The sequence below is a fragment of the Haliotis cracherodii genome, unplaced genomic scaffold, assembly GCF_022045235.1.
Source record: "Haliotis cracherodii isolate W230 unplaced genomic scaffold, xgHalCrac1.p SCAF_6, whole genome shotgun sequence".
NCBI classification, from domain to species: domain Eukaryota; kingdom Metazoa; phylum Mollusca; class Gastropoda; order Lepetellida; family Haliotidae; genus Haliotis; species Haliotis cracherodii.
The window spans coordinates 5,225,781-5,249,428 of record NW_027266319.1 but is presented as its reverse complement, the minus strand read 5'-3'; the positions used below and the strand labels follow the sequence as shown (position 1 = coordinate 5,249,428).

The 23,648-nt window shown below is 39.5% G+C and overlaps 1 protein-coding gene across 1 annotated transcript; it reads right to left on the bottom strand.

The window, feature by feature from the left end:
• Positions 1 to 14,146: 14,146 nt before the first annotated feature.
• On the bottom strand, positions 14,147 to 18,492 carry LOC139445194 (E3 ubiquitin-protein ligase TRIM33-like). The gene is made up of 2 exons (XM_071226323.1): positions 18,201 to 18,492; positions 14,147 to 16,509 (listed from the first exon to the last, which is right to left on the bottom strand). The coding sequence occupies exons 1-2, from the start codon at positions 18,490 to 18,492 to the stop codon at positions 14,882 to 14,884; spliced, it is 1,920 nt and encodes a 639-aa protein (XP_071082424.1). The 3' UTR covers positions 14,147 to 14,881.
• Between the last annotated feature and the right edge of the window lie 5,156 nt (positions 18,493 to 23,648).

The window sequence follows — 23,648 nt, the reverse complement described above, 5'->3', positions numbered from 1 at the left end:
ATGACTCTCCAATAGTCAGCCTTCCCCTTATGTCGGGCAACAGTCCAGGAGATCCAGCCTTCGGTGTCTACATTTGATTTCACAACTTTTCAGATCGAGCTTTGTACTAATCTTCCTCAAAAATTGTTTAATAAAGGTTACAACAACCAAGGCGTCAGTGACGCTGTCAACATCGTTTATGTTGAAGATTTAGAGGACATTGCCTGTGCATGTGTTTGTGACGGGTGCCACCGGTGGACCAGGATGCGCATACCTTTTCGCGAACACCTGGTGTCATCATTATTTGATAGTGATTTATAAACACATGTTCATGATGTAGTCATGATTGTACAGTGGACTTGATTTCTTTGATAATGGAAATATTTCATCACATGTATTTAACCAAGCCGGTGATCCACAACCATCTTATATCCGTGACATCAACACATAGTGAAATATCAATATTAATATCAATATTACACTCTTTGTTACAGAACCATTTGTTAAGTTAACGTCTTCGTTATCGCACTGTGGCTGTTTATTACACTATCGTATTTAATTTTTTATACTTTCATATGAACTTCAATTAACATTTAATATATCTTTCATTTTTGTTCTGTCTTTGTATCACCCTTTGTGTCGGAATTATTGCTCATTCTAGGCCGAGACATGACTATTTACAGATCGCCAGGGTTGAACATTGCTGAATGTGGCTTATTTATATTCTGACATTGACAAAAACATCACAGGTTAAGTAAAGAATGTAGTTTCACAACAAATTGTGAATTGCATGGATCTGAATATATTGGTATTTGTGTAAGATATCAACTCTTTGTCTTTCAGCGTCACTGGCCACTCTGGCAGTGTTTGGATTATTTTGTATGGAATGTATTTATTTTCTAAAATCCACGTGAAAACATGAACATCGATTTGTCTTCATTTAACTCCTTGACATGTGTCATAAGCACTGTCCATTCCACAGCTAACTCTGCAAGGTAAGTAATTGTATGTTTTTATTTGCTCCTATTTCAAATATGTGTGTCTTCACTCACTCACTCACTCACTCACTTACTTAATCACTCGCTCACTTGCTAATGATCCAGCGTACTCCTCTCTACACATACGCACGTAAGGATATATCATACGCATGTGTTGATGTTGTTCAAAGGGACATAACTCTGATCAAAACTTGGCCATCACCACAACGCCTCGCTTGACCCGAGAAGCTCACCTTTGAGTGTCATGAATGTACGATAGGCATAGACGATAGGCTATCGTCCATTCATGACAGTTCTCTTACATAAGCAGCTTAGATGACACGTGTATGCTAATATGCGCAGAGGGTGAGGGGTGGATGTATCTAGGTTGGGGACACCTACAGAAGTTTACTGACGACCTCATTTCTACTTTCGTTTTAACAGGTCACTATGACCTCAGATAAATGTAGGCAAAAACTTGTCTACCTAGCTGCTATTAGTTTATGTCGATAACAGTAGTATTCTAGAATTTGTTCCTTATCAACGACGCAGATTCAGGTGCTAACTGACATGATACAGAAATATATGGATGCGATCACAGTTGACTCCTGTGGTATACATCGATATCAAGATTTCTGTGTTCAAGTGAAACCGTGGTCCTTGCAGGTATACAGTATAACCCAGGTAAAGCAGCTATGTACTGTAGGCTAAAGTAAAATCTATATTTGTGTGTGAAATGTTATCTAACTAGGTGACATACCGATATTGACGCATCTGCTCTCTGAAGGCGTCCCACTTCCTGCTTGCGGGCTCGTGTCACGTGACATAACTTAGCTCACGTGATCCGTTGACGTCAGGTATAAACATGTTTCAAAGTAACTATTTACGACTCTATTGCGGTGGCCAGTGACATCTGTCTGCACATTGCCTACTATGATAACATGTTGGTTAGGATTTGCAAATTAATAATAGAAACGCCCCTGAAACATGTACAATCAATGCAACGATCCTGATTACAGCTCATGCTTTCTCATTTCGGCATTTATCTGAAATACTAATTCCCACTGCAATATAAATAAAAATATGCAGTAATTCGTAAATGACGAGATATATGATAGCACAGTTCTGAGAAAACCAATTGCCGAATGAAACAAAATAAAATAATAATAATTTTTTTAAATCATTTCATAAAACATAAAACTGTTCAAATCTAATGAAAAATAATTTTTCCCTCCTTATTAAGCAGATTGAAATTTTAAAAAATGCAGCAAAAAGGGTGTTTGAGTGATTCTGGCATAGTCAGAATTGTTAGGCTCATCATCAGCTCAGAGCCCTTGTCCCCTCTACATGCAGCCCAGACAGCGAATTGGACTTCTCCCAGGAAGCACTGCCTAGTCGATCCCACCAATAACTTCTTGGAGTATGTGAAGACTCCCCAACACTGCAGCCTTCTGCATTACCCAGGTTGTTAGAAAGGCTGTATTCCTGGCAGCAAACCCGGATAATCTCTGATGTCAATCAACAGATCGGTAGGTACCAAAACTAAGGCACCGAGAACAACGGTCAGTCGGACAACTTGGTGCATGGGATGGAAGTGTGATATGTGATTTGTCGAGCGAGGTGACATGTTTTTCCTGAATATAGTCAACCACATTGTCAAAAGGGACAGGTTTATTAGCCTGGATAGGTCAGAGGCTGTATACGGGCCTATTCCAAAGAATTTTGTATTTATCATTTTTGAAGGCGTATTATTATTATTATAATTGTGTGTGTGTCTACATGTTTGTGTGCCTGCGTGTCTCTGCATGTGCGTGTGTGTATCTGCATGTGAGTGTGTATCTGTGTGTGCGTGCGTGTGTGTGTGCGCGCGTGCGTATGTGTATTTGCGTGCGTGCGTGCGTGGGTCTCTGTGTGTGATGACATATTACGGGGCATTGCTAATTATTTAGTTATATAGCGACGAGAAGACGTCACGGAATTGAAAGCAGACTCAATTATTTCCGGACCGCCGTCATACTGCTGTAACAATGCTGGACTGCTGGGGTTCGGCGTTTCAGAACAAACAAATAACATTGTTCATTTGTTCATTTTACAAACTTGCTGTGGTACCATGTCATTGTCCACCTGTACAATGAACACCATTCGAGGCGAGCATTCGTCCAATCAGCGAATAGTACACGCACCTTGCAGTGAATGGGACCTTTGTTGTAGTAACCAGTGCAGAGAAACTTCACCACCATCAAGGACCAATTTGAGCAGAGTTGCGTCCCTTGGGCACGCCAGAAACCTATGATTGTGGGTTCGAATCTCGGTTCTCCCGATTATGTTTCTAGGTTTGTTAGCACCATACCTGTGTTCGTAGTTTTCACCGAATTGGTAAACATCTAAGACCTTAAGCTGACACGCCGTGATATAACCAGAATGCTGTTGAAAGCAGCGTTAAACCCAACTCACTCACTCACTCATTCAAATTGTAATATTCATATTCTAATGTTCCGCCTTCTAAAAAACTTGTTATAACAGCCAGGGCAGTACGTTATGTTTTGTTCTCTCACGAAATCAGTACAGACTCAAGCAATGTGTGTCATGCTGAAAAATGACAGGTTACGAGAGGTTAGGATGTCAGATACCGCATACTTATTAGGTTAATCTTTTATTGTACACTGAACATAAACGTGCCATACGGTTATAAGTAAATGTGACATCGTTACATCGACAATGACTTTCTGGTAGATAACAAACAACGTAGTATGCTAGCCGCAAACACTGGCCAGTAAGAATCGAGTGATTTTCAAATGCATGGTAGAATGTATATTAAACACCTGTAGATACAAGACTTCACTAAACACCAGATTTCAGTTTATACTAGACGCCAGGAGATGCGAACCAACAATGTATATTAAACACATTAAAAAGCCAAGACTCTCTAGAGACAATGGTTATTCCTAACACACTATAGTATCGTCCCAAAACACTCGCGTGATAACCTCAACGAGTTTATCTAATTTTGTCTGTTAAATGAGCGTGGATATGGTTATATATGCATGGAATATTCGTGTATATTCTCTTTTGCTATCGATAAGACAAATGCGTATGATAACGATATGTACAATGTACGATAGGTACGATAAAAGATTTTCTTATGAACTTTCTAAATCTCAGAACAACAGACATTCACCTTTTTAAGAAATATATGACAAAACCTGGGCCAGCTCTTGTACAAGTTCGATGTAGCTATCACAGATTATTGATTGACCTTTGGAGACATGGGAACATACCAAGAAGTATTAAGTTGCAAAACTGTAACTTAAGCGAAGACCTGATATAATCACTAATTAATAGTGATCCATAAACACACGTGCATTATACGATCGGAATCGTACAACCTTTCTCGAATAAGGTTCAAATGTCAGTCTGAAGAACGTTTTCTAGTCAGTGTGTCCAGTTCAACTCTGTGGTTTATGGGTTCATGATGAACAGTATTTTTCTCTCATGGCCCACTGAGCAATCCGTCCAACAACACACTGGTCGATCGTTCTTATGGGCTTTCCCACTGCGTTTTCGGACAGCGTTTTTGGTCCTGATGTCCAGGATATACACGGTTCTCATATGAACTGCAGCGCCTATCACTTAAGGTCTCCCGGAAAGGTTTGTACAGATTGATGTAAAGAAATGGCTTCAAGATGTGATAGAAAGAGTTGATTGTCAAGGCAATTACCTTGAATCCTTTCAACGGAACCTCGACGGAGCTGGCCATAAAGACAGGAATGAAGGTGGGGAGGTAGATGGTTGACATGACATGTATCATAAGAGAGAACTTCACCTTCTTCACGTTGTGAGGACCAATGATAGTCATGGTAAGGCGAATTATGAAGGAGCTAATTGCGAGCCAATAAGTCGACAACCAGCGTAAAATGACATTGAGAATACTAATACACAGGAAACAATTGTTAGAAAACGTTAGATGTGTGTGCAGGATTTTTAGCGACGTGAGGTCAACAGTGTAGAATGATGGAAGAATGTGTGGTACGTGCAGGTGATCGCGATGTTGAAAGTCTAGGAGTGAGTGAGTGAGTATGGTTTTACGCCGCTTTTAACAATATTTCAGCAATATCACGGTGGGGGACACCAGATATGAAAGTCCAGGAACAAACAAAAAATGTATAAAGGCATGTGACCATACTCTTGTACTGATGCTGCCTGCAGATAGCCAGGTATATATTTGCTGAAAGGGCATTTATACTGTGAGAGACCAAACCTTGGAGAGCAAATAGACCAAGTCTAAGATAGATTTGAAGCTGAATCATTTGATAAGAAGCAATACATATCACAACCAAGCAGACCCAGCCTAAGTCATAGGCTCTCTACTGCAGTCATCATAACCAAGTCTTACATATTAAACCTGCTCACAACATTAGTTTCTTAGGTGCACGGGAAGTCCAATTTTGCATCCGCTTTTCTTGGTTCGATCCCACATTCTCCCTGATCATGGTTCCCAGCACCTTACTCGTGCTTGTGATCTTTTCCAAACACAGCTGACACACCGGTACATATCTCAAATACTGTTTAAATGTATTTATGAAAAAAAACCTGACAGTCACAAAATGCATTTAATGGTTTCTTCCCGTGGGGAATTCCTGGTTAGAATTGCGTGCCATCGGTCCCTATGTATCTTGTTCATTATATCAGTCAATGGTTTGTCCAGTCAGAAGGGTAGTGGTTAATTCGTTCGTTCGTTACGCCGAAGACCCGGGTTTCGATTTCCCATATGGGTACAATTTCGGGTGTCCCCGTTGTGATATTGCTGGAACATTGCTACGAAGCGGCATCAAACAATACTCACTTACAGTCTAGTTTGGATTCGTTCATACATGCCGCCAGTTTGGGGCGATTTTTTAAATGCCGATACAAGTCTTTTAATTTGTATAATCATTAACAAGAATTATTTTCTTCAGGGCTTCTTGCAAAGAGTATTTAAAGTGCCGTCTACCTCACCAGCCGCGATTGCGCGTTTTAGGATTCGAGAAGAATAAATCATTACGCTCAGATTAATAAACCTTCACCAATCCAAAACTGAACAGATATCCGAAAGCCGAAATCGCTAACTGCGAGTGCCAATTCATGAACCGCAGAAGAAAGACGAAGCAGGTTGGCATTGTTGCAATAGAAGAACGTGTATGGCGGTTTGCTCTGCCTCGTGAAACGGTGGTGTACCGAGGCCACATTGACTCATGCGCCTAGTGTTGATCCGAACTGTTGTGAAAATAATAAGCGGGTCCCTCAGACGGCTCGCCGTACAAAACAGACAAGTAGAGATTGCTGCAGAGCATAAATTGTTCCCCGCAATATAATGTTATGTGCAGAGGTAGGAAGTGTAAGCTGTGGGAGGAGAGAATTGGTGTAAAGTACAAATTGTTTTTTATTAATGTAGCTATCTTTGGAAAGCAAGACAAAAGAAACAGTGTCTTTAACCGGTCAGCACAAGGAAAACCCAGGCAAGAAAACTGGGCCTGTCAGTCAGAACTTGATATATACCCACTATAAGTACCAATAAAAAAATAATAGATTACAAGTCATATATAGATAACACAACAAATGTCATTCTTAAACATGCTTTTGCAGCAACTATAAATATTTCTGGTCAAAATGTTGGTTGGGTTAAATAAAACAAACTTTAAAAATCGTAGACACCCAAAAATGTAATGAATCCACTGTAAATAAACTTCAGTTCAAATTTAAAAAATCACGCAATTATTAAGGGATTCCCATTTATCTAACAGCAAGTGAAGAACACACAGTTTGGTCAAGTCATCTATAAATATTGAGAATTATCTTACATGTTGCAAAAACAAAGGTCTGAGGTCACTTTTCTCAAAACTTCGTTTAAGTAATCACAAACTAAAAATTGAAAAATTGGTAGATATAGAAAAACACCAACCCAATTAAAACAACGTCTCTGTGAAACGTGATGTCTAAGAAGATGAGCAACATTACGCACTGTCTTGTGTAAAATACAACCAAGAAAGAGACTCATAAATATTCCTCAATCATGATAAAGAATTTGGTACACTCTGTTAAAAGGAACAGTTCTTAATAATTTTACCAACAGTTATCCAGAAACAACTTCCAAGATCTGTTATCCTATCAACAATAACAAACAAATTCCTTGTGTGTACAACATAACCATAGTTTTGCTCAATTCCCATATTGTTTCCATATCATTATAATACACTTGTTTTGAAAGAACATTGTTATAATGTACCTCCTTTGTATGTTGAATGTACCTTTGTTTTTTTAATTGTCGTTTATTGTGCATGCATTTTGTAGTTTGAGATAGTGTAATATTGCCACTGTTTCTTCATGGAATGTTCCGCAATACATATCTCATCTAAAACATCTTTGTTGTATGATAGTTTCTTACAGTTGTGTACGGGGGTAAGGTCGCTTAAGGCGATGGTATTCGTTATGCAGAGTTGTGTCCCTTGGCCACGCCAGAAACCTATGACAGTATGTTTGAATTCCAGTTCGCCCCGATTTTGTTGTCAGGACAAAACCCGTGCTCGTTGTTTTCACCAAAGTGGTGAACGTCTAAGACCTGCATCATTTCGGGGTTTCCCCCCACATCAAGCTGACACGGAATACTATTCAAAACGGCGTTGAACCCAACTCCCTCACTCACTCTTGTGTACGGTTCCGTATGGTTAACTGGGTTTGTGTTGTGATTGCTTCCAGTTTAGATTTGAAGTATGTTTAGAAGAATGTTACTATGTTCAACCCAAACATCGTGAAGATATCATGCAACCTTTTAGGACCAGACCAAACTGGACCAGACCAACCTGTTGATTTCCTATGTGTCCAGAAGCATATGCAGGTGTATAATCCCTGCCGGAAGTTAAAAAAACCTGTCAAAGCAATAAACCATGCAGAACCGTAAACTGCCACATGAAACGGTATGAATTTTACATTACATACAGTGAACTATTTGAAACAATACTGTGCTCAACTATGCCCAGCAAGGGTCATACATGTGATTATGAGGACAACTAATTACAAATTTCTTATATGAAACTCGTTGTTCTACATGTGTTGTTTATTGAACAAAGTCATACTTCATAGAAGCCTGATATTTAATCATGTTGAACAATATGTTTCAACAGCAATCCTATGTGAAGTTGAAAGGTTGGGTACGCGCGACAGGCTTGACCTAAATTACTCCCTGCACCCGTTCTCGATGGCTGCCTGAATAACATACGATACATTGTAAAGGTAGTGTGCAATAGAGCTCTTCGGGTAAGGGAGATAATCACTCACTCTCAGTGATACAGCTTGAAAGAGATACGATGTACAGCATTGCAAGGTCAGTACCTGATTAAGCTCCATACTACGCCTATAGCTAAAGGAGGAAATCGCTCAATGCGCAATAGTTTATTCTTACAAAATAAAGACCGGTTAACTTGAGCGAAATGAGATATATATTTCCCCTCAACATTTTTAGCTCTTTTAAAAAACTAAATGAACAAATGCCATGGGTTTTCTGCATTACGAAACGTGACTAAGTCTCCGAATAGCAAGACGATTTTGAAGTATCTCTTATTGCTGGAAAAGAATAGCATCAACATTCCACGCACATGATTTGTATGTTTCGTTTCGGTGAATGCGTGCATGGCTTCAAATTTCAAATAAACCAACATGTCGACATACATGCAACAATATTAACGTCGCCGTATACTTGGCCGACTTCAGGGCGGGGAAGAATACGCGTGATTGCAAAATGGCGTCCAAGCTGTTAAATTCGGATCCATTGGCTTCGCGAACACGCAGTATCTGTAATATCGGATTTTTAATGAAATTACGGATCGCAAAGGTTGACGATGTCTGTTGGGCGGCATGAAGAGCAACCGTTTGTGTCCCGTCTGAGGTAGGGCGATAGAAGGTGTGAGCAGGCATCCGTGAAGTGTCACTGAACATTCTGTGTGTATCTTTCGTTCGTATATAAAATCTGATCCTAAAGAGATAAACTGAAATGCCGCGTCAGTCGGATCTGCGCTGGTTAATCTTCTTTGTTCGTTTGGGAACTGGGATATTTGTTTTACATTTATTTGTCACTGTTTCACGTCATATAAAATAGTTCTCTGAAAGGAAGGACCATCTTACCGGGACAAGGGATGTTAATCACTGGTCAAGACTCGATTATTTACTTACCGCCGTCATATACATGTAGCTGGAATATTGGTGAATGCTGCGTTAACCAACAAGCCCTCGCTCACACATCGGGGACCATGCATTGCAACATCTAAAAACAGTTGACGTGCACATAACGTCTCAAGGAACATGGACGGGCTCGTCATTTTATACAAAACACAGTAACGAACAGCGTAAATCAGAGTGATTTTTTCAAGTGCTTACTTTCTTTTGCGTTTGAGGTGAGCTGGAGCACTTAGCAACGGCTGAGGCCCCGTCCCCTGAACCGAAACTTCGTTTGGCCAGGTCTTAGACCCCCTCCGACAACTTCATCTTTTCCGTCACAAATGTGTCCAAGACAGCCAAACAATGTACCTGCACAAGGTCGTCTTTTCGGAGTTGTCGGAACGGCAAACATTCTGAGTTTTGATAACAGCATGTTAAGTTTTGGATGTACGAGGGATATCTTCAGCCTGCGTTCGCTGGAAGTGTGTGAAGGCAACAAGTATAGGGAAAGTCACCAATGTTGACAATATGCTGCGAGATAACACCGAGCACAACCATCAATCAGAATAAAGTCACACAATCTGCAATCTGAGCAAAATAGTCAGAGATGAGACTGCCTGCCATGTGCATACTTTACAATGAAGTCCACAGCAACTACGCCCCAGAAGAAACCCGCACCAAGCCTTCGTTCCCCATCAATGAGCAGCGTCCTCTAACGCCACTGACAGAAGACCATTCCTGTGTTGCCACAAGGAATGGTTTACCTGGAAGAATTTTAATAATGATAATGAGTCCGATTGTATGGCGCCAAACTCCATACCAGCTCGTGTGCTCATGGCGCTTACATTATTACCCCAGTCAGTAGATCAGTGAGCATTCGATTTTCATTCTCAGTTCCCTGAGGAGTATACAACCCAAGCTGCCTGTGAGGCGCTAGAAGGTTAACAGCCACTGCTGGGTGGACAGGGGCACATTTCGAACAAAGTCCAATCTCATTAAAATCAGATATTTGTACTCGCTACCACTTAACAAAGACCTGAGGACATCCCATTAGGAGTGACGTCAGAACGACCTTTCATTCGACCAATCAGAGCGATACTTACCAGATCATGAAAGTGACAGTTGGAATGTACAACCACGAAATATTTAACAGGGGGTATTCCGAATGACAGTTACGGGTTTTATGATTATATCCATACAATCTAGGCCATCTATAAGCCATTCCAGAGTGTTCTTCTCATCAGTTTTAATTTTTTTAATCGAGAATAAGTCAAAATATGTTTCGAAGCGCAGTCGCCAGTTTGAAACTGGTGTCCTAAAGCTCGAGAAAGCTGCCTTCTGATTGGCTAATGTCGATTTCTTGTCAGTCATTTCATTGGTCGGTCAAAATTCGCGAAAGTTCGTTCTGACGTGACCCGTAATGGGATGTCCTCAGATCTTTGTTTAGCGGTAGCGAGAACTAAGATCTGATTTTAATCAGATTGAACAAAGTCACTTGCCCAAGGAGACACCACATCGGACATCATTCTGGTTACCGATACCTCAAATTGCAAATGTCTTCTATATACCTACCATAAAACCTTTTGAAAGCTTCACTGAGGTCTTGAATATTGTAACCTTGATTAAACAACTTCTGAACAAGAGTCGTATGACGCTGTTTTAAACCTTGGTTGAAAGACCAAGCCCGATTGTACCTCAGTGTAATGTTGACACCAAATGATTTTATTCGACAAGAAGGGGAATTGACTATTAAAGTCATCCCTCTTGTGGAGCATCTTGTCACTGTATATTTATGCAAGGATCTAAATATGTTATGCAAAACGAATAGGGGATATATTGTAATTAGATGAAACTACAGGAAAGAACACCTGTATTGATCATACGCCGTTTGCAACGTGTTGAACGTTTACGCAGCAAAGGTATGTTGGTTGGTTGGTTTGTTGTTTAACGCCGCATTCAGCTATATTCCAGCTATATGACGGCGGTCTGTAAATAATCAAGTCTGACCCAGACAACCCAGTGATTAATATCATGAGCATCGATCCACGCAATTGGGATCGATGACATTCATCAACCAAGTCAGCCAGTCTGACCACCCGATCCCGTTAGTCGCCTTTTACGACAAGCACAGTCGCCTTTTACGGCAAGCATGGGTTGCTGAAGACCTCTTCTACCCCTGATCTTCACGGGTACAATCCTGTACGAACGTAAATCTGATTAATGCTTCACTTTAATGGACGGGATTTGTTTGTTTGTTTGTTGTTTAACGCAACGAGCATCAATATTCCATCTATAAATCTGTAAATACTCGAGTCTGGACCAGATAATCCAGTGTTTGACATAACTCATCAACACAGTTAATTAATTTTCAAGTTTTAGAGTTGCTTGGTGATGATAGTGTAGAGAGCAAATTGTTAAATCATTACAATGTTTGGGGGTGTTTGCTTTGTTTTTTTGTTTAGCAATATTCCACCTATTTTACGGGGTCTGTAAATCGAGTTTAGTCCAGACAATCCATTGACTGACACCATGATCATCGATCTATGCAATTGGTGTACAATGACATGCATCAACCAAGTCAGCTAGCCTGACCACCCGATCCCGTTAGTCGCCTCTTACGACAAACATAGTCGCCTTTTACGGCAAGCATGGGTTGCTGAAGACCTATTCTACCCCGGTTCTTTATGGGTCGCTTGAACTTTGAGCATGAAGAGCCTTTAGTTTTATGTGGAAAACATGTTATCGATATTGACATTTCTAAGAACGCATCTGCCATTTAAACTTTATTTTCAGTAACGATAACAGTGTTGGAAGTGCTTCTACAGTTAAACACGTGTGGTGTCAGTCGCGAAAATCCACTTCCCGAAAAAATATCCTGTGTTGGTTGAACATGAATCCGTACAGCTTATATTATTTAGGGGGGCGTTAAACGTTAATCAAAGAAAGAAAAGTGGTCAAAACACTTCAGGCCCAGCGCATCATAAGCTAAGACACTGGCTCCTTTACTTTGAGGCTCGATATGTAGTCATAGTTATCACTTTTAAAAGTTAAATATTCGTACATTTGATTAAACTCAATTGTTTGAGCAAATTTATACATTTGTGAACACTGGAGATATATTTGCATACCGAGACACGGAAACTTACAACTATGCATTATGAGGGTATTTTGAACCCGTTTTTTTCTTTCAGTAATATCCACATTCTTTTCATCAAAATATTATCTTTCACGATACCCGCGAATTGATAGGTCTCTTAACCAATGGTTACAGGAGCATTTCGTCCGGACTAGTGAGTGAGTTGCGCCGCTTTTATATTAGTTGTCGGTAAAACCTGAGAAAAGTTATAACTCGTATATACCCTGAATTAAACTGCATTGACAGCTTGTAGAAATACTAGAATTGACAGAAGACACAACTGATGCCATCGAGGACGAGGACAGGTGTAGAACTAAAGCAGTTTTCAAAAGTCAAAACATTTAATATATCTCATTTGTATCTTGGATATGATTGGGGTAATTGACATCGTACATTTTCAAAGGACAAATTGCGAAAGATCGCTAAACAGCCTTAACAATACTCAATTGACATTGCTCAATAACGTAGATCAATATTAATTCTTAATAATTAACAAGATTACAATAACGTACTACCACCCATGAGTACCTACACGCAGATTCAATCAAAATCGTTGAAACGTTTTCATAGGCAGCAAATCTATTCTTGGCAGCAAATCTATTCAACAAACGTATTTTCGATCACTCGTAACTCAGGCGCATGTCATACAAGCATTGCTCCGTTGTGCAATCACACAGACCGCTTACTGATACTTAGGGTGTTATGATTAATTCTTTATTGTTTAAATCTAACTTATAAAAAGCTTGAAACGATATGTCATTGGACAATTTTAATACATGTACTTGGATGGGAATGCTCAAGAAGCGTAGAGTAGTCTATGTTTAAAACAAGAAAACGATAACTTGCTCAAGTGAAAGAAGGCAATATTATTGTCTTAAGGTATAATTATAAATAATGTCTAGATTAAGTGAAAGTGAAAATTACGAATATATGAATTACTTCTATTAAAGAAGTGTTCAATGTATATACAGTTCATGTGCTCAAAACACTGAACAAATTTGTTTCACTATGACCATAAGAAAACATACACCCTCGTCTCAGCTTGTACTTCGCACTTGGCTGCATTACTTAGACCTTTGCTCAAAATATACTTGTATGGCAAGTCCATGATATGCAATTTCTTCTTTCATATTGTTTTATAAATACGACCTTAGAAGTGTATTTACACATTCAAGGGCATACGTGATAGATTATTTCCCATTTCATCCCATTCTACTGAGCGAAAAGTTTGAAATAGATAATGGTCGTAGGTCAATGAAAGAAATGGAATTATTTGCCATGAAAGGAAAAATATATTATTGGTATTGAACTTTCAAAATATAACCAGCAAAATCGAAATTGAAAGTTTGAAATAGATAATGGTCGTAGGTCAATGAAAGAAATGGAATTATTTGCCATGAAAGGAAAAATATATTATTGGTATTGAACTTTCAAAATATAACCAGCAAAATCGTTCATATAAACGGTTTTTAGTTATTATGTTTTTCTCTTTTTTCTTTTGGCCTACCTAAACTACAGCTTGGAGTGACGATATACAATTTAAAATTGTAAGAAATAACAAGAATGCATTCAATTTGCTCTTAGACAAATATTGAAAAAGAATTCTCACTAAGGATACAAAACAAAGTAATTACTGCTATGTCACTGATCGAAGTATTTGATAATTTAGATAAAACAGAGTGAAAAAAACATAAATAAAACTATTTAAAACATCAAAATGAAATCACATTTAGACTGAAAACATTTTGTCCTTCAGAAATCGATAATCTATATATTGCGTGTAGATATATTACCATTATTGTTGGTGTCATAAACTGAACCATTCAATATTCTAATAGATGAAGCTACAATTATTTAAAAGCTAGGTTCTTCAATATTGGATCCATTTTGACGGCTTACTCACTGTGAAAATTCCATTCCCTTACACAACTATATGCACATTATTTGATTTGAATATCAAGCCTTCAAAAAGATAAGAAAAGCACGTAAGTCAACACACCAAAATTAGAAAACCGCGCCAAATATTCTAACAGTGTAAGTCAAGTGATAAGCCGTCTCATTCACTCGTCGGTCGCCATTGAAATTTTCCAATCGTGATGAACAAGATATACCTTCTAGTTCAGTCAAAGAGAATATTGTTATTTAGGAACTGAAACCACGTGTATCCGTTATACTGCCACAACATAAGATCAGCTGTTTCTCGTGACGTCATCCACGTCACAACACGCGAGGTCAAAATAGCGCCGCTTTAAACAGTATTCCAGTTATATCACGGCGTGGCAGCTTAATATGGAAGGAAAGCCCGAAGTGATGCAGGTCTCAGACTTTTACCCCTCATTGGTGAAACCCTGGAGCACGGGTATGGTGTGGACAAACCTAGAAACATAATCGGGACGAACGCTGTCACTGTGCGTTTCTTACAAACGTACTTTAAAAAATCAGGTCAGATTTCCATACGTGAAAGATCGCCCTATGTTTTATCACTGACATTGGAAATTTCGTTTGCAGGAAATGAACAAGAGCCGATCTGGACTTTAAGCTGTTGTCAATTTTGTATATCTTCAAGTGTGTATTGAGATAAAAATTATCTCTATTTTAAAATTCAGCGCCGGTAGAATTTGAATATTTTTACATATCTGTCAGATGTAACATACAGCAGGCCGTCAGCATCAAGACAGACACCATCAGGATATTCCAGACCATCCTGTTGTGTGAGGACATCTCTGACAAACTGCCCCGACTCGGTCAGCTGGATCACCTTGTGGGAGTCTCTGTCTACAAGCAGGATATCTCCCGTGCTGGTTGTTGTGATACCCCAAGGATGTGACAGAGCTCTTGTGGGAGTATAGGTGAAAACAGCGTCTCCTTCACTGGTTACAGATACAAGGGATTTCACTGCTCTTTCACTGACTAGCAAGTTGTTGCTACTGGAGACATGTATGAGGTCTGGGCTCCCTATCACCCCCGTGTTGATAGACCTCAGTATCCTCCCTGTCATGTCCAGTATGTCCACAGAGTGAGACTGTTTCCATGTACCTGCCGCCAGCTGGGAAGGACTCAGAAAGGCCAGAGCGTAGTACTTCTTGCTTGTTTTGATAGTTGACAGTAATACAGGACCCGGGGTAACATTCACTGTAACTATTTCCATACTGTTTGGAACACTGACAGCTATCTGACTCTCACTTAACTTGGCTATTTGCCAAGGATAATAAGAAAGCAGAAGTTGATTATCAAAATAATTGAAGTTTGATGTGTAATATGTTTTGAGTCTCTTGTTATTGCAATCTGTCACTACTGTTACTTTGATGTCATCAACAGTCAACACTGTGACGTCAACCAACCGAGGATTCTTCCCGTCCCCATCTTCCTTGCAGTCAATGGTGTGATGTAGAACAGGTGAAGACTTAGGGTCACTCACATCATGGACGACTTCAACCTTCCCCAGCTGTAGCTCATCAACTGCTTTACTCAGCTTGTCCGGGTTTTGTGTGAATACAACCCTTCCTGCTGGTGGTCTGTTGTCCGTGTCTCTGTTGTCTGTAGACGTCTCACCCATCGACACATAGACGGCATACATGTCCATCTCACAGTTGGACGTCACAGCATTGGCTGTGAACTCATACTGCTGCTGGTACATCTGTAGCTCGATCTCCTGGGATTGTATATCTGCTTCTAACTCACGTAATTGTTCATCAGTAGCTTTGTCAATGTCTCCAAGGAGTTGTTTCTCTCTTCTTAAAATAGCACGCATCACTGTGTCCCGTGTCTTTAGGACTTGATCTTTGAGGGTTTGTGAATTACTCTTCACATCTTGAATTTTAGATTTTCTCTGGGTTATGATATTATTCGTAGCTGCAATGTTGATTCCAAGTTTCTCTATTTTGCTTGTCAGTTGTTCCTTCACAAGAGGGGTCATACTCTCTATTGTATCAACATCCTTACATGCCCTGTGTTTTATGCTGCAGCATATCGTGCATATTGCCTGCTTGCAGTCCTTACAGAACAACTTCACCTTTTCATCTCTGTGGATTTTACACATGAAGCGAACCTTGATCTTTGTTTTGGTGTGATCAGACAAGTGAGCGACTTCATGGTCACACAACCCTGGCATCATGTTGTGCAGCTGAAGACATCCTTCACAGAACACAACATCGCAGACAGAGCACCAATTTGTGGCAGGAGTTGTCTTTCCTTGTTTTGTACAAACACTGCACAAGTGTTCCTCCACAGCTGAAAAGGCAAATGGGCTTAATTTCAAATGGCATTAAAAATGATAAGAATCGGACACTATCTAACAACATAATAACCACGTTAGTTTGTCAGAATGTACACATCCATTTTGTAGGTGAATATATTATATATCACATGTTGTAAAGAAACAATATTGTTGTTGAACCTATATAGGAATCCCTGGTCAAAAATGAGTTTCTGTAAATGATAACCAGAAGAGGTGTAATAACGTCATTTATGTTGGGAGTCCACAATGACAGAAGGCTCAACACTGAGATATTTATAAATGTTAACGTTAGAGGTGCTTTGTCACACTGGAGGGTCAGGTGTTTAACTCTGCACAGCAAAGTGCGCCGTCTTAGCGACAGGGCCAATCGTCATTTATTTGAAAAGATGTCCGAGACCGGATTTAATTAAATAGAAATGCAAGGTGTTTGTTTCTTGCTGTAAAAATTTAAAAACATCTAGTTTATGAAACCGTCACGGACAATAACTATATATGAACTAATTTCTGAGGATTAACATGGAGTTTAAAAAAGAGTATAACCATTTCGGTGCACATGGAGATTTATTCGATTACTACATATGCGCACAATTATTCGAAAAGGGCGACAATGAGACATTATCAATATGTCGCGTGTCGTATTGCCACGCTGTCGCGTCCATTAACGACTTAGACACACATTTGTGATGGGGTGACAATGCGACATATTTTGGAAAAATCTCACGTTGTCGCCCTTTGGTTAAATATATAAATATGATTGAAAGCACAACAATGCAAGAAGTGGCCACTTTTTGGCTTGTATTTGTAAGGGCAACAATGCAACAATGCGACAATGTCCCTTGTAGGATTCAACAGAACACAGATCTACCGCTCTCCGGGCAGACACTATGTCATTAGACCACGAATGTCTTTGTTTTCTGCAAACAACACCTTAATATAATTATAAGGCTCAACACCTAGGTTGTATAGGAAAAAAAAAATTGTCCAAGAAAATTCGTGAAAAAACTAATTTTGCTTCTGGTGTACGTGCAACTGAGGTCAACTCCACAGATAAAAATCATAACAAATATTTACTAGCTTGTAAACAACATCTAAAAGGACGATTTGGAAGGAGTGTCTTAACACATTTTTGAAGTTTACTGCTGTAAATCATAATCAGAAGAGTATTATTTGCTGCCAAATAAAGATGTGTGTTACACACTACATGTGTAATAGCATAATTTAAGATGGGATTCCAAAATGACATAAATTTTAACCATAAGTTGTTTATAAATCTCGTTATCCATGATTTGTCACAATGGAGGGTCAGGTGTTCAATTCGTGGCACAGCCTTGGCAGTAAGATGCTGAGGTCAACTCCACAGATAAATATCATAACAATTATTTACTAGCTTGGAAAGAACATCTAAACGGAATGACGAGTTGGAAGGGGTTGGTAAATAATTTTATGTAATTTTATTTAGTTATGGCACTATATATTTGAGTTACATTAGATTTCATCGATGGGACAGGCTGTAATTTGTTTGTCTTTGTGAGAAATGAATACTTATCCTGCATCAAAATCTATTAACAGGAAGACATAATAAGCCATTCTTTGAGCGAATGCTTGTTTATGTTCGCGTATGAGTGTGTTTATATATCTCAAACCATGGTACATTAGTCAGGCAGTACAATAATAAGCTGATTACCCTTTGTGCCGGGTCCAAAGTCGTCGATCAGCCCCTGTATGACGTGGCTTGGTTTCAGCTGACTGACCCACTCCTCTACTGGACTGTCAGGGTTGGTCACTTTCGTCTGTTGTCTACAGAAGGGACATGGTATGGACTTGGCTTGTACTGCTTCCGGCTGTGTGTTGGTGTAGTTCAGCAGACAGGACTTGCAGAATGTATGATTACACTGAAGTGTGGCTGGGTCTGTGAACACCTCTGTACAGATGGCACAGGTGAGGTGGTTGTCGGTCAGCTTCTTAGCGGTCGCCATCTGAAGCAAAGCGAACAGGTAAATGAAGTATAGATGCATGTGTTGTAGACATAATCATAAAACATTAGATGACTACTGCATCAACCCCGACGCCCAATAAGTAACATATTTACAAGCAGTGAGACGGGAGAGAAAAGAAGAGGCCCCACTGCATAGTATATCTGTGGTGCCGCTGTGTGTAAAGGGGGGTAACTCTTGGTGTCATACTCTACCCTGAGTAAAATATGAGGATTGAATACCATGTTTTGAAAACATGATCAACTCCCCCTCCCGTTATGGGCCAATTTCAACAAATACGGTGATGTTTCAGCGTCTTGAAGTGAAAAATAAATCAAGTTTGAGACACCCATCGCACCTACCTCGAACACCACACGTTCTTCAATACCTTGACTTCCTTGTTGCCTGTCACCACGCAACTTTGTCGCATGAAGTTGTCAAAAATTGGCGTTTTTTATATGCGCACCGTCCTCTGTAAAGTAAAACTGTTTGATTTAAGAAATGCCAAGAATACATGTATTTACTACTTATATGATAATATTGTAGTTGTTCTCAGTGACACAAAATCTCCACAAGACTGTATGACAAGAGGGATGACTCTCCAGTAGTCATCCTTCCCTTTATGTCGGGCAACAGTCCAGCAGATCCAGCATTCGGTGTCTACATTTGATTTCACAACTTTTCAGATCGAGCATGCTCTTTCATAGAATATTTCAAAGAGCTTTGTACTAATCTTCCTCAAAAGTTGTTTGATAAAGGTTGCAACAACCAAGGCGTCAGTGACACTTTCAACATCGTTTATGTTGAACATTTGGAGGACATTGCCTGTGCATGTGTTTGTGACGGGTGCCACCGGTGGACAAGGATGCGCATATCTTTTCGCAAACACCTGGTGTCATCACTATTTGATAGTGATTTATAAACGCATGTTCATGATATAGTCATGATTGTATAGTGGACTTGATTTCTTTGATAATGGAAATATTTCATCACATGTATTTAACCAAGCCGGTGACCCACAACCATCTTATATCCGTGACATCAACACATAGTGAAATATCAATATTAATATCAATATTACACTCTTTGTTACAGAACCATTGGTTAAGTTAACGTCTTCGTTATCGCACTGTGGCTGTTTATTACACTATCGTATTTAATTTTTTATACTTTCATATGAACTTCCATAAACATTTAATAGATCTTTCATTTTGTATTCTGTCTATGGAGGTTCTACAACATAATAAACCACTATGAATCTGTGCTTGGTAAGAAGCAACTATATCGAGGATTGGATGGCGTGAACACAGCTTTGTGTCGCTCTTTCTGTCTGACTTATTGCTCATTCCGGGCCGAGACATGACTACTTACAGATCGCCAGGCTTGAACATTGCTGAATGTGGCTTGTTTATATTCTGACATTGACAAAAACATCACAGGTTAAATTAAGAATGTAGGTTTCACAACAAAATGTGAGTTGCATGGATCTGAATATATTGGTATTTGTGTAAGATATCAACTCTTTGTCTTTCAAGGTCACTGGCCACTCTGGCAGTGTTTGGATTATTTTGTATGGAATGTATTTATTTCTAAAATCCACGTGAAAACATGAACATCGAATTGTCTTCATTTAACTCCTTGACATGTGTCATAAACACTGGTCCATTCCACAGCTAACTCTGCAAGGTAAGTAATTGTATGTTTTTATTTGCTTCTATTTCAAATATGTGTGTCTTCACTCACTCACTCACTCACTCACTCACTTACTTAATCACTCGCTCACTTGCTAATGATCCAGCGTACTCCTCTCTACACATACGCATGTAAGGATATATCATACGCATGTGTTGATGTTGTTCAAAGGGACATAACTCTGATCAAAACTTGGCCATCACTACAACGCCTCGCTTGACCCGAGAAGCTCACCTTTGAGTGTCATGAATGTACGATAGGCATGGACGATAGGCTATCGTCCATTCATGACAGTTCTCTTACATAAGCAGCTTAGATGACACGTGTATGCTAATATGCGCAGAGGGTGAGGGGTGTATCTAGGTTGGGGACACCTACAGAAGTCACTATGACCTCAGATAAATGTAGGCAAAACCTTGTCTACCTAGCTGCTATTAGTTTATGTCGATAACAGTAGTATTCTAGAATTTGTTCCTTATCAACGATGCAGATTCAGGTGCTAACTGACATGATACAGAAATATATGGATGCAATCACAGTTGACTCCTGTGGTATACATCGATATCAAGATTTCTGTGTTCAAGTGAAACCGTGGTCCTTGCAGGTATACAGTATAACCCAGGTAAAGCAGCTATGTACTGTAGGCTAAAGTAAAATCTATATTTGTTTGTGAAATGTTATGTAACTAGGTGACATACCGATATTGACGCGTCTGCTCTCTGAAGGCGTCCCACTTCCTGGTTGCTGGCTCGTGTCACGTGACATAACTTAGGTCACGTGATCCGTTGACGTCAAGTATAAACCATTTTCAAAGCAACTATTTACGACTCTATTGCGGTGGCCAGTGACATCTGTCTGCACATTGCCTACCATGATAACATGTTGGTTTGGATGTCAAATATTAATAATAGAAACGCCCCTGAAACATGTACAATCAATGCAACTATCCTGATTACAGCACATGCTTTCTCATTTCGGCATTTATCTGAAATACTAATTCCCACTGTAATATAAATAAAAATATACATTAATTCGTACTGGACGAGAGATTTGATAGCACAGTTCTGAGAATACTAATTGCCGAATGAAACAAAATAAAATAATAATTTTTAAAACAATTTCATTAAACATAAAACTGTTCAAATCTAATGAAAAGTAATTTTCCCTCCCTGTTAAGTAGATTGAAATAAAAAAAAAATGCAGCAAAAAGGGTGTTCGAGTGATCCTGGCATAGTCAGAATTTTAGGCTCATCATCAGCTCAGGGCCCTTGTTGCCTCTACACGCAGCCCAGACCGTGAATGGGACTTCTCCCTGGAAGCGCTGCCCAGTCGATCCCACCAATAACTTCTCGAAGTATGTGAAGACTCCCCAACACTGCAGCCTTCTGCATTACCCAGCTTGTCAGAAAGGCTGAATTCCTGGCAGCAATCCCGGGTAATCTCTTATGTCAATCAACAGATCGGTAGGTACCAAAACTAAGGTACCGGGAACAATGGGGAGTCTGACAACTTGGTACCTGGGATGGAAGTGTGATATTTTTTTTGTAGAGCGAGGTGACATGTTTTTCCTGAATCTAGTCAACCACATTGTCAAAAGGGACAGGTTTATTAGCCTGGAAAGGCCTATTCCAAAGAAAATTTGTTTAATTATTTTTGATTGCGTATTATGATTATAATTGTGTGTGTGTCTGCATGTGTGTGTGTGTCTACATGTGTGTGTGCGTGCATGTCTCTGCATGTGCGTGTATGCACGTGCGTGTGTGTATCTGCATGTGTGTGTGCGTGCGTGTGTGTGTGTATGTGCGTGCATGCGTGCGTGCTAATTATTTTTAATTATTGCAGCCTTCTGCATTACCCAGATTGTCAGAAGGGCTGTATTCCTGGCAGCAAACCCGGGTAATCTCTGATGTCAATCAACAGATCGGTAGGTACCAAAACGAAGGCACCAGTGGTGGTGAGACAAGCCTTCCTGGGTCAGTACAATATAACTTCCAATGATTTTCAAGCAATCTTTTGGTATAATGAATATCCTTGTAGAACGGTGAGTACTTGTTATAATCCAAACCTTTGACTGTTTTTGATATTAAATAATATGCTTTGAAACTTAAATATCTTCTTAAATATGCAACATATTGAAACTGATAAGCCATCATCCTTATATTTAAAACAATATCATCACCATTGAAGGAATTAATATTTATGTGCATTATACATTTACTTGTTGCAATTCCCTATTTTGACCGATACCCGACAGATAATGAGCCCATCCACTTCAACAGCAGAACCTCAGAACTGCAGAAAGCAATCCTGTACTCGGTTACCAGCACGTTGGCCGCTATCAGACATGCGACCCTACATCCGACGATACACTGTAGAACCTTTCGCACTGCACCCGCATCAACACTGGAAGTCCGACAACCTGTTCAGTTAGTAAAGAAAGGCAGTACGCAAGGCTGTAACGGATCAGACTGACTATCAATAACCACATACAGACTTGTTACGTTCCCAAGACGCTTTGATATAAAGGGCATTCATTTCGCTACATATAGAGTGGAAAAGATCAGTTTGTAAATGTTCGAATACGAGAACATCAGGTAAAGTGAGGGACGCACGCGACACTTAACCGCGAATTGCGACGAGTTAAACAACTGTTCAGGAACCATCACGACCCTGAACATTGAGTAATGCACTTATTTGCGTATTTAAGTAATCTTTAGTGACACGACCAAGAACCACGCATATTGAATTTTATCCTTGATCCAGCTGGATTACTAATATAATATGTTGAGTTATTAAACAAATAATTGCTTAATTTTTTTACCGAGACACGGAACCTTCCAACTAGCATAATGAGGGTATTGAGAACCCAGGTTTTTTCTCAGTAATATCCACATTCTTTTCATCATAATATTATCTTTCAAGATAACCGCGAATTGATGGGTTTTTGACCAATGGCTACAGGAGCACTTCGTCCGGACTAGTGAGTGAGTTGCGCCGCCTTTATATTAGTTGTCGGTAAAACCTGAGGAAAATTATATATCGCATATACCCTGAATTAAACTGCGGTGACAGCTTGTAGAAATACCAGACTGACAGTTGAAACAACTGGTGCCATCGAAGACAGGTGTAGAACTAAAGCAGTTTTCAAAAGTTAAAACATTTATTATATCCTCATTTGTATTTTGGATATGAGAAGTAGCGAGTGTATTGTCCGGATACAGTTGTGTAATGTTAAAGTGATATTTAAGGTGACTTCAATAATACAGTTTGAAGAAATACTATACATCAGTACAAATACCAATGGTAACTGGTAACTGATACCAATGAAGACACATTTAAACCAATTCTCAAAGCATCCACACGCTGTTATAGCCTCCATAAATACCTGAACGCTCGTTGTGTTATATGTGTTCAGCACACGTTGAAGCCTTGACGAGCTCTGTTGTTTAACTGATAACCTAAAGGCT